This window comes from Arctopsyche grandis, chromosome 3 (genome assembly GCF_051622035.1).
Source record: "Arctopsyche grandis isolate Sample6627 chromosome 3, ASM5162203v2, whole genome shotgun sequence".
NCBI classification, from domain to species: domain Eukaryota; kingdom Metazoa; phylum Arthropoda; class Insecta; order Trichoptera; family Hydropsychidae; genus Arctopsyche; species Arctopsyche grandis.
The window spans coordinates 18182071-18195671 of record NC_135357.1 but is presented as its reverse complement, the minus strand read 5'-3'; the positions used below and the strand labels follow the sequence as shown (position 1 = coordinate 18195671).

Genomic DNA, 13601 nt, shown 5'->3' with positions numbered 1-13601 from the left:
TTGAACATTTTGTCGCTTAAACATTTTGTCGCGGGTACATTTTGTCGCGGGTACATTTTGTCGCGGGTACATTTTGTCGCGGGTACATTTTGTCGCGGGTACATTTTGTCAGTGCACTAATTTTCGGGTACATTTTGTCGTTGAACATTTTGGACTTGCACCAATTGTCGTGTAACCATATTTAGGTTGGTACATACTTGAGTTTCTTCGTATTTTAAACACTGTCGGCATAATAAATCGTTTGAAAAACGAAATGGTCAATAAATAAATTGTGTACTAATGGAAGGTCGTTGCGTCGAATACTGCTCTGATCTGCCGGCATTTACTTCAATATCAATGACCGGTCTGATAAATTAACGAGCGGTAAAATGAAAAATGAATACGCCAAGAGCAAAATTGGTCTCCTTTGTGTCAGCTAAGGGCAGTTGTAGAAGCGATGAAAACAACCTTTAATTTTTTTCTTTTTGTTCTTGTATGGCACGTGATCCGTATGCAGAAGGCTCTTTTTGTAAGAACAACATATAATTGACCTTTAAAAAGGTGCTTTTTTTTTACCTCACATATGCTGATTTATTAAAATAATGAGAAAAGATGCAATACGAGTCGTTAACGATCTGAAAAAATATTTCAAAAATGTTAACCAATTTAAAGTTAAATACAAACACACCGACCGTTCTATAATGTGTATAAATAATTGAAATTCAAAATATTTTAATTATATCTTGATTACAGTTTTAATTAATCAAACCTTACTTAATGAAATAAAATAAAACAAATAACTCAAATGATAAAGTAACGAATTTGACTAAAGATTACGTTTTCTTTATAAAGGAATTAAAGTATTGTACACATTTTAATAAAAATTTGAACGAATTGTGATACTAAAAACTTTCATACACAATTTCAACTACATTGAATTGCTAATTAAGTTTTGAATAGCACGCTTGATGTTTGCTGTGAATTTTTTTCAACAAGACTTCCTTCAAACTACTTGGCATACATACATATGTTGCAGTAAACTCATTACAAAATGATTGTTTTACAAATTTAATTCACATATAAGATTTTACAATATGTATTATCTTAATCTAAGAAAAATTAAAACAAATATATGTATGCACGTATGTATGTATATGTGTATATGAAATTCAATTCGTCCCTACGGAACGATCAACCTGGAGTCACATATATCCAAGGTCTGGCCTGCAACACCGCGCCAGAGATTGAACCCTCATTTGAAAGCATTACACGCTAGCTACTGAGCTATGTTGCCGGATAATATTATTAATATCATTACTACAAAACAAACCGTATAAAACACGGTCGTTCTCTCAACTATAGGAAAAATAAATTTACTTACAATGCAAGTACCTAGTGTTGATTAATATGGTAACCAAGTAAACATACACAACTAATCCAACATGATTTCTGTTAATTCTCGTGACAGTTTAATGACTTGGAGGTGGAGAGGTTTAACTAAAACTGTAATAGAATCAATATACAAAATGTCAAATAAATCAATTCGGCAGTAGTAGTAGTCAAAAATTGATTACTATTAGATTTTTCCTAGAGAAAAAAAATTTTAACCGAAATAAAATTGTATTAAAATAAGACAGGGCTTATTAAAGTACATATATAATTATTATAAAGTATACTTGCAATAGCAAGCTTCTTTTTAGATAGAATATCTACCATAATGCATTTATGTAGATGTTTGTATTCATATCAAATGCTAAATTAGAAACGGGAACAATTTAAATGTCCATTTTATAAAATAAATGTGTTAAAAAAAGTTTCTGTACATTACAAAAATTTGGGTGTGACCAACCCATGACTTTATCTATGTATTTGAGGAATATAAGAAAGTCAAAAAACAAAATTCTATATTGAACCGTACAATATAGAATTTCACATTCACACATACCGGCAGCATCATGAAATATTAATAGCTAGACTGCATTTTCGATACAAATTGAGCGCAAATGTATGGAAGTTAGTACATAAAAAATACAAATATACATTTTCAGCTTGATCCGTTCAGGGGTGTGGGCAGAATAGCGGGCACAACATTTTTGACCTTTCTAAGAGGAAAAAATCCCACTCTCGGTTTATAAAATTTAATGATTTCTTTCGTGACGAGCACACATGTTTAAGGGGTCGAAAAAAATAGTGGAAGAAAAATCGAACAAGAGTAAACTGCCACTTTCGTTTGAGGGATGCTTACCAAATTTTATACATAACTTGTTATTACGCTTATACTTCTAGATATGAAATTTCAGTTCAATAAACCAAAAGGTTTCTGAGAAAAAGATAAAAAAAACCTCGATTCTCTGCCTTAAAAGTACTACTTCCGGTTTAGATAAAAATATTCAAAAAATATTGGGTTATAAAATTTATAATTTCTATTATATGTAAAAAAAATTCAGTCCGATTCAGTTAGCGGTTTGGGAGATAGTTGAATTCTATAAGGGGAGGTACCATTTCTGGTCTCCCTTAAAGTTTGAAAAAACGTCGTGTCGATAACAATTTCAGTAACCGATACTAAGTTTCAATTCGATAGGACTAACGGTGTTCAAAAAATCCCCAAAATACACACACACACACACATTTTTTTCTAGATCATGAAAACGTGATCAGTGATCGATTCTGAGTTCGAATCAGTCAAAATCTTGAGTTCGAATTTTCGCATGATCACAAAACTTCATCTATTGTTACTACGTACATAGATAAAGTAAAAAATTGTGTAATATACGGATACAGATTGCATTAGAAACTTTGCTTTGATTATTGAAATAATCTTTTTATATTTTTTAATGGTCACTTTATATTCGTCATGGGTATGGTCGGCTACACTTCTCTTGACCACAGGAGGAGTGTTGCCCTCATCAAGTTCTTGTTTTCCATATTTAGAGGCTGTATCTCCTGTCCGTCTATCCTGGCTGAGTTGGGCCTTCATGCTCCAGAGAGTGTGATATGGACCCGCCATCGTCCCCTTTTTCACACTCCTTTGGCTAGAACTGTGGCATTTAGTTATTCTCCCATTCCTCGCGGCCCCCGTTTCTTAAATTCACTGGATGGTGCCATTGACATTTGTCACGTCTCTCTTCATTCTCTGCACCACTTCCTAAGTTATGGAGGTCGCGACCATTTAGAAACGTTGAGTTAGTGTTTTTAATTATGATTTTATTATGATTTCATGTTTTATTTACTTATCCTTTCCTTATTTAATTTGTATATTGTATATATGTATGTATAATTTGTTTATTTAACTTGTATTTTTTCCTTTTGTACTTCTTAATCTTTTTAGCACACTCGTCGCTTTGGAGCAATCTGTTAGACGAGTGTGCTTGATTAATTGATTTTGTAAAATAAATAAAATAAAATAATCCCAAAATATTTTATTCGATGCACAATACCGAAAATAATGCAAAATTTTAATGCACAAACATTTTTTTTAATATAGGCACATACAAAATATATTTCTCAATGTACAGTAAAATCGCACCCATTAGAAATTGACGAAAGTATTACTGAATAAATCTACTATACATATGTACATACATACAATGTTGTGCACTAAGCATTTGTGAGTGTGATTACAATAACCCAAGATGTTTTTAATTAATTCCATTTTATCTGAATAAAGAATATTTCAGGATATATACATAAATGGAGCATAAATAAGTGGTGTGTTGGGTGTATTCGAGTGACTGATCGAAGTGAATAAGTTCAGTTCGCGGCAGGACACGTCTGTCACGTGCGTATAAAAGCACCCGCCTCAAAGTCAACATTTCACAGTTTGCTGTGACAACAGTCCTGCCCGGTTCACAGGAGGTTGACAGACAGGCTCGTCTCCACACAACCAGTTTTACCCAAAATCCAACAACATGAAGGCTTTCGTGAGTATACGAATCCTAGGATTTGCCTAATCAATCAATCCCATTCATAGCTCACTCGGTTCAAGTTAACTGTAATGCGGTACCATGGACTAACCACAAGCCGGAAAACCTAGTCATCTATGAACATACACATATATGTACATATTATAAAAGGCAGGGCATACTATAAAATGTTACATTTTGATCAATTAAGAATGTGACTATTAATCCGGACACGTCTTCCATTAAGTAGTATTTCTAGTAAACTTCGTACATCCAAAACTTTATGTTGGATCAACTTTACTACTTTTCTATTGTATCATTTTTATTACTCATATACCTTGATATTATTATAGTTATGGTTTTTGGAATAATTAAAAAATCTAAATTCTTCCTCTCATGTGTTAGTAAATTTGAAGTATGTACATATAAATAATTATAACTTACCAATAGGCTTGCCACCTCGGATCCAGGTCTCCACGGAATGTTATGATAGAAAATATATTTTTTTATATTTTATTCATATTAATTATTTTTTATAAAATATCACATATCGAAATTGTATAAAATAATAATGTTCGGTGAAAAAATTCGAGGAAAATATTTTTATCGGCAGGCAAATCGAGCGGATTGATGGAAGAAATTATATTCTTAAGAAGGCAGATATCATCATACAATTTATCATCATCTAATTATACATTTACGTATTTTGCAGTATCTAAGAAATTTTGGTATTTCAAATTTTCGTTCTTAATATTAATAATTGAAAAATGTTTGAATGGCCTGTTTTCAAAATTATAAAATTTTACCAAGTAATCAATAGCCTTTATGTATTTATACCTTCTTCGTTTTAGTAAAAATTTTTTGTACATCGCCAAACATTTCGGACACAAGATATGCGCCACAGAACTACAATTTAGTTCTTTATACGCTTTGCATACAAGCTGTGAATTTATAATATACACTTATTAATTTTGTGAGAGATTATTACACACCTGGAGAAATAACACTCAAACCCGGAGCCCGGATACGACTAAGGGCAACCCTACTTATCAAATACTATTTGTAGTCTATGAAATAAATGGTTTACGCAAACCAGTAATATTAATTATAGCCAGGCAATTTATTCAAGGGCTTGATAACCGTTTGATTTAGGGTCAATTGTTATACTCGAAACGATTCACGCTCGACTAAATATAGATACGGTAATGCCGAGCGCATTCTACAGGTATTCAAATGCCTGTTTAACAATTATAATGAAAGCTTGTGGGAGGTTTTGTTTATTTTACTATACCCACCGAAGACACCGAATGAGACAGTAATATAGTCCATCTGTAATTTTTTTAAAGATCGTCAAGAGCTGGACGACCTTGTCGTATCTCAAAATACACCCTTCGCGATCAGATCTCAACAAGATACCGCCAAAAAGAACCGGTTGCGGTAGTACAAAGTTGTTAACATTTGGTTTAATTTTTTTACAGATCGCTCTTTGCTGCTTCGTGTCGGTAAGCCAAGCATCCGTGATTGCTCTGACTCCGGCTATATCACAATATCACTCGCAGGATCCCTTCGGCCAATATGCCTATGGTTACTCAGGAGGACCATCAGCCAAACAAGAACTGAGAACTGCCGATGGTATCACCCAGGGAGGATATTCTTACATCGATGCCAACAATTTGGTACAATCGGTCAGCTATGTTAGCGACCCTGTCAACGGTTTCAGAGTCGCAGCTACTAACTTGCCCCAAGGACCATCTGCACCATTGGCCGTTGTTGCTAGTGCTCCTGTAGTTGGAGCACCAGTAGCTATAGTTTCTACTTCAGTACCGCAAGAAACTCCTGAGGTAGTAGCTGCCAAAATCTCCCATTTCCAAGCACATGTTGCTGCTCGCTCTGGAGTACAACTCCTTCGTAAACGCCGTTCTGTTGCCGCTTTTCCGGTTGCAGTAGGATATGCAGCTTACGCTCCGATAATCTCCAGCCAGTACCAGACCCAAGATACTCTTGGACAGTACAGCTATGGATACAACGATGGACTCTCAGCTAAAGCTGAATCCCGCTCAGTAGATGGAACTGTCAACGGAGGATACTCGTATATCGATGCCAATGGATTAGTTCAAAATGTTCAATATACTGCTGATTCCCTTGGATTCAGAACTGCTGCAACCAATTTGCCAGTTGGACCAACTTCAGTTGTAGCTAATATAGCTCCCGCACATGTAGCAACTCCAATTCCAGCTATCGTCTCGGGAGGACTTTTGGAAACTCCAGAAGTAATTGCAGCTAAAGCTGCTCACTTTGCTGCTCATGTCGAAGCCAGAACTCGTCTCGTTTAAGCTTGATAACGGAATTGACACACATGCTAAATTTGATCGTTTCCTTATCCATTGATTTGTGTTTATATTAATTTTTTTCTCAAATAAAAGAGCTGTGATCTATTGAAAATATTTTCTTACTTCAACCACATGAATGCATTTTAATAAAAGCATCAAATACATTTTATAAAAGCATCAAATGAAATATTTGTTTTCTTTATATGTTCGATACAAATTTGTACTAAATACATACATGTATTTTAAATTGGATGGTTATAATTTCAATTCAATATATCCATGTAGTATGAAAATTGAAATAATCAATTTGGTACAAAAAAAATTATGGTCAATTCAGAGATCACTCAAAACAAGTAGATATATATGTATACATATACATATATATATATATATATATATATATATATATATATATATATATATATATATATATATATATATATATATATATATATATATATACACCTGCATATATATGTAAATATATGTATGTATGAATTTAGTAAAACTACGCCCTGTCTGGATCGCCTTGAAATGATTCTCATATATACATATGTACATAACATGATCTGTTTTTATGTATATGTTCTTAATAAATATCCCAATGTTTACACAAAAAGTGGGTATGTCTCCACTTGTGTGCGAAACAAATGGATAATGTTTTGTTTTGAGATAAAAAAGCGTTGGCGTTTGCCACCGGGAGAGGTCATATTTAACCGCAACGGTTATCTCTCAATTTGACAGTTAACTCTTATAGTGCAGACTCGGGAAAATATTATCGCACTCGTTTCATCTTTACTGTACCTGTACTCAACCACCTACGTCAAATTATATCAAATGATACGCAGTCATTATATATATGTATGTATGTACATACCACAAGCCACAAACAAAAGTAGCACATGTGTTGAACAGTTGCATAAATATTTTACAATTAATTTTTAAATTACAGATCAGTTATGCTAAATTTATGAAACTATATTTATCATTCGCCTTCAGAAATTCTCTGCCACGGGAGTTATGTACATTAGTAATTTCTTTGTTTCTTTGTTTTTACAATTGCTGTTCTGCGTTCAAGTTCAGGAATGTAACAGATCGCAAACCATTTATTCATATATGTGTGGATGTATGTATGTACTAAATTACCAATAAATATCTTGTAATTTAAAAATAAAAGTAATGTTTAAAATCGAGGAAATATGGACATATATACATATATATATATATATATATATATATATATATATATCATCATCATCATCATCATTTACAGCCATTCGCCATCCACTGCTGGATGAAGGCCTCTCCAACACGCTTCCACTCGTCTCTGTTTTGCGCAACACTCATCCATCTCATTCCGCACATTTTCCTAATTTCGTTCACCCATCTTCCTTGCGGTCTTCCTTTTACTCTTTTGCCTTCTCTCGGGTACCATTCAAGCACTTCTTTTGTCCACCTTTCGTCCATCCTCCTAGCTACGTGACCCGCCCATTGCCATTTCAATCTCTTCACTCTATCCACTATGTCCACTACCCTTGTCATATTTCTCACCCACGTGTTCCGCTTCCTGTCTTTCCTCGTTATGCCAAGCATACAGCGTTCCATACTTCTTTGAGTGCATTGGATTTTATTTTGCATCTTGGCGTTCAGTGTCCAAGTTTCACATCCATACGTCATCACTGGCAAAACGCATTGATCAAAGATCCTTTTCTTCAGGCAGAGTGGCATTTTTGATTTAAAAACAGCATTCATCCGTCCAAATGCACTCCACCCTAATTTCATACGTCTCTTTATCTCTTCATTTTTACTACCAGACATGTCAATTATTTGACCTAAATATAAATAATTATTTACTACTTCTACTGGTTTATCATCTAAGGGGATGCTATCAGGCATGCAATAACTATTGAACATTAGTTTAGTCTTATCTACGTTAATTTTTAATCCTACTTTTCTACTTTCCCTGTCCAGCTGTGTTAGTCTGATAAGTAGGTCAGCTGAATCACGAGCTACTAAAACTATATCGTCTGCGAACCGAAGGTGACTCAAAAAGCGACCATTGATGCTTACTCCGGCTGTATCCCAATCCAATTTCCTGAAAACTCCCTCAAGCACCGCATTGAATAACTTGGGCGAGATTGTATCTCCTTGTCTTACTCCTTTTCCTATGCTAAATCTATCTGTACCTGAAAAAATTTTAACCGAAGCTGTGGCATTCTTATATATTGCAGCTAACAGTCCCACATAGGGTTCCGGCACTCCCTGTGTTTTTAGAGCGTTAAGTACTGCATTATGACTAACTGTATCGAAGGCTTTCTCATAATCGACGAAACCTAGGCACAATGGCCGTTGATATTCGTTGGCGCGCTCGATTAGTTCGCCAACTACTTGGAGGTGGTCCATTGTGCTGAAATTTGCCCTAAACCCTGCCTGCTCTATAGGTTGGTTCTCGTCGAGGATATTCTTCAGCCTTTCTGTAATAACCTTCGTGAAGAGCTTGTAGACCGCTGAAAGTAGACTAATGGGTCGGTAGTTCTTGATATCGCTTTTGTCGCCTTTTTTGTGTATTAAAATGATAGTTGCGTTATTCCATCCTTCTGGTATAGCTTGGTTCTGGATGCATTTGCTGAAAAGCCTAGCTAAGATATTAATTAGGGGGGGACCGCCACATTTTAGTAAGTCAATGGGAATATTATCTTCCCCTGGGGTTTTACCGTTCTTTGCAGTTTTTAGCGCGGCCTCTACTTCGCTAGGCAATACTGCAGGAACCCTTTGGCCGTGTGTCGATTCCAGAGCGGGGAATTGGCCGTTGTCGTTCTCGTATAGTTTTGCATAGAACGTGTAAACTCTGTCTATGATTTCTTCTCTATTCCTAATTATTACTCCGCTCTCTGATCTGATTGCGATCATTTGGTTTTTGCCTAAGAAAAGATCCTGTTTGCACTTTTTCAGGCTACGGTTATTCTTAATGGTATTTTCTATTAGCTTGCTGTTAAAATCCCTGACATCCCTGACTATTCTCTTTTTAATTTCCTTATTTACTAGATTGTATTCTTGCTTATTATTATCCCTATCTAAATTCCTTTTATGCTTAATTAGGTTTTTTGTTTCCGCTGAAATTTTGCTTAATTTAATCTGTTTCCTGAATCCACCTAATTTCTTACCTGTTGAGGTTAGAACCGAACTAATTACAGTGTTCAATTCCTCGATGTCTGCTTCTGGGTTTAATTTCCCGTATCGATTTCCAAGTTCGAGTTCGAATTCCTTTTTCCTAGACCTTAGTTGAGCGAAATCTGGAGAGTTACTGCATCCTTTTATTAATTTCCTACGTTCGCAATTTATATTAATGGCCATCTTGGCACGGACTAATCTGTGATCGCTACCTATATCTACTTTACTTAAAACACTAACGTCTTTAACGGAGTGTAGGGCATTTGTTAGGATGAAATCGATCTCGTTTCTGTCTCCTTTAGGACTCTCCCAAGTCCACTTATTGTTGGTGTTTTTCCTGAAAAATGAATTAGTGATAAAGAGCCTGTTGTGTTCTGCGAATTCTATGAGGCGATCGCCTCTGTCGTTTCTTTGGCCGGTACCAAAATTGCCTACTGCTCTTTCAGTATTTGCCTTTTGTCCTATTTTTGCGTTAAAGTCGCCCATGATTATTTTAAAGTGGTGACGGCTATTATCGTATGCGTCCTGTATTTTTTCGTAGAAGTCTTCTATTTCCTCGTCTGGGTGGCTAGATGTGGGGGCGTACACTTGGAAGATTTGACAAGTGTACCTGCTCGAGATTCTTAATACTATATAGCATATACGTTCCGATATGTCGCTTATTTCTATAATATTTCTTTCTATTCTCTTATTGATAAGAAACCCTACTCCTCCTATTCTACCATTTGGTAGCCCTCTCCAGTAGAGACAGTTACCACTTTTTAGGATTATTTGGTTTTGCTGTTTTCGTCTTACTTCACTAAGTCCTATTATATCCCATTTGATATTTTCTAATTCATTCTCTAATGCAAGCACACTTCCTTCACTCGATAACGTTCTTACATTGTACGTGGCTAAATACAGGTTTCTATTAGCTAAGCTATCATCCATCGTCACTCTTACCTTGTTGGAGGTTTGGATATTATTTTTCTCGCATTTATCCAAGATGTGTTGAGAAAAAGGCGGTACTTGAGAGAGATTTCCATTCAAGGAGTGAGTTCTTACCGCCATAGACTCTTCTCTGTGGTCAGCTTTGACAGATAGTCATCCTAGGTATCACTTGGATCACTTATGAGTTATTACATGCCATTTAACAGGGTTACTTTGTAAGTGAAAGTAGTTAGTTATGATAATAATAGATTAGCAATTGTTATACTACTTTTTTACAGATCTTTATCGTGAGACGCCTCTTTGGAGACAACGGATTTATATATGTGAGTGCGGTTTGCAATTTAATATTTTAATAATAAATTTAGTAAAGAATATAAAATTACACGAATTACTTTAATATAAATTAAATATGAAAAAGAACTATTAGACAGTTGGGAAACACCGTTTCTGTTTGCTATTATTCTATTAAGTAAAGTTCGTTAAAAATTTTTGTCTGAAAGCAATTATGTGGAAGATTTATTGCTTCTGTGGGACCGAATTTTGACTGGCGAGCAGGGACCCTTATTTTTTTTGTATTCAGGTAGGGAGATGTATCTCGTTCGTATACGCTTTTGTAACTGACACAAAATTAACACAAAATTTTTCGCAATCACTGATATTAAAAACGCTGTTAACGGCCGATCGTCTGTTTATTTTTACACTTAAATTATACTAGGATGCAATTAGTAAAATAAGTGATTAGATGGTTAAATTTTTAGATTAAATTTCGTGCAATAGCCGGGTTTAAGCGAGTAATAGCGGGAAGAACGCAGAAGCACGTCTTCCCCGCATGACACGAAAGACCGAACTCCTATATATATATATATATATATATATATATATATATATATATATATATATATATATATATATATATATATGTATATGTATATATATATATATATATATATATATATATATATATATATATATATATATATATATATATATATATATATATATATAATACCATTAAGAATAACCGTAGCCTGAAAAAGTGCAAACAGGATCTTTTCTTAGGCAAAAACCAAATGATCGCAATCAGATCAGAGAGCGGAGTAATAATTAGGAATAGAGAAGAAATCATAGACAGAGTTTACACGTTCTATGCAAAACTATACGAGAACGACAACGGTCAATTCCCCGCTCTGGAATCGACACACGGCCAAAGGGTTCCTGCAGTATTGCCTAGCGAAGTAGAGGCCGCGCTAAAAACCGCAAAGAACGGTAAAACCCCAGGGGAAGATAATATTCCCATTGACTTACTAAAATGTGACGGCTCCCCCCTAAATAATATCTTAGCTAGGGTTTTTAGCAAATGCATCCAGAACCAAGCTATACCAGAAGGATGGAATAACGCAACTATCATCTTAATACACAAAAAAGGTGATAAAAGCGATATCAAGAACTACCGACCCATTAGTTTACTTTCAGCGGTCTACAAGCTCTTCACGAAGGTTATTACAGAAAGGCCGAAGAATATCCTCGACGAGAACCAACCTATAGAACAGGCAGAATTTAGGGCAAATTTCAGCACAATGGACCACCTCCAAGTAGGTGGCGAACTAATCGAACGCGCCAACGAATATCAACGGCCATTGTGCCTAGGGTTCGTCGATTATGAGAAAGCCTTCGATACAGTGAGCCACAATGCAGTACTTAACGCTCTACAAACACAGGGAGTACCGGAACCCTATGTGGGGCTGTTAGCTGCAATATATAAGAATAATAAGCTTCGGTTAAAATTTTTTCAGGTACAGATAGATTTAACATAGGAAAAGGAGTAAGACAAGGAGATACAATCTCGCCCAAGTTATTCAATGCGGTGCTTGAGGGAGTTTTCAGGAACTTGGAATGGGACAAAGCCGGAGTAAGCATCAACGGTCGCTTCTTGAGTCACCTTCGGTTCGCAGACGATATAGTTTTAATAGCTCGTGATTCAGCTGACCTACTTAACAGACTAACAAAGCTGGACAGGGAAAGTAGAAAAGTAGGATTAAAAATTAACGTAGATAAGACCAAACTAATGTTCAATAGTTATTGCATGCCTGATAGCATCCCATTAGATGATAAACCAGTAGAAGTAGTAAATAATTATTTATATTTAGGTCAAATAATTGACATGTCTTGTAGTAAAGATGAAGAGATAAAGAGACGTATGAAATTAGGATGGAGTGCATTTGGACGGATGAATGCTGTTTTTAAATAAAAAATGCCACTCTGCCTGAAGAAAAAGATCTTTGATCAATGCGTTTTGCCAGTGATGACGTATGGATGTGAAACTTGGACACTGAACACCAAGATGCTACATAAAATCCAATGCACTCAAAGAAGTATGGAGCGCTGTATGCTTGGCATAACGAGGAAAGACAGAAAGCGGAACACGTGGGTGAGTATGACAAGAGTAGTGGACATAGTGGATAGAGTGAAGAGATTGAAATGGCAATGGGCGGGTCACGTAGCTAGGAGGATGGACGAAAGGTGGACAAAAGAAGTGCTTGAATGGTACCCGAGATAATGCAAAAGGGTAAAAGGAAGACCGCAAGGAAGATGGGTGAACGAAATTAGGAAAATGTGCGGGGTGAGATGGATGAGTGTTGCGCAAAACAGAGACGGGTGGAAGCGTGTTGGAGAGGCCTTCATCCAGCAGTGGATGGCGAGTGGCTGTAAATGATGATGATGATGATGATGATATATATATATATATATATATATATATATATATATATATATATATATATATATATATATATATATATATATATATATATATATATATATATATATATATATATATATATATATATATATATATATATATATATATATATATATATATATATATATATATATATATATATATATATATATATATATATTTATATATATATATACATATATATATATATATATATATATATATATATATATATATATATATATATATATATATATATATATATATATATATATATATATATAGCATATATATATAGCATATATATATAGCATATATATATATATATATATATATATATATATATATATATATATATATATATATATATATATATATATATATATATACTATTCATATATTAATATGTACATACATATATACATATTAATATATGAATAGTGGATTTGAGTATAAATAATATTAATTAATTAAAAAAATAATATTTAATTTTAAAGTTTGCGACATTTTGACTAAATTATTTAACAATATTTTATAAAATATTTTATTATT

The 13601-nt window shown here is 34.3% G+C and overlaps 1 protein-coding gene across 1 annotated transcript; it reads left to right on the top strand.

Annotated features, from left to right (window-relative positions):
* Nucleotides 1-3708: 3708 nt before the first annotated feature.
* On the top strand, nt 3709-6455 carry LOC143908955 (uncharacterized). Its single transcript, XM_077426816.1, has 2 exons — nt 3709-3899; nt 5360-6455. Exons 1-2 carry the CDS (start codon nt 3888-3890, stop codon nt 6212-6214), a joined length of 867 nt encoding a protein of 288 aa, XP_077282942.1. The 5' UTR covers nt 3709-3887; the 3' UTR covers nt 6215-6455.
* The last annotated feature ends 7146 nt before the right edge of the window (nt 6456-13601 follow it).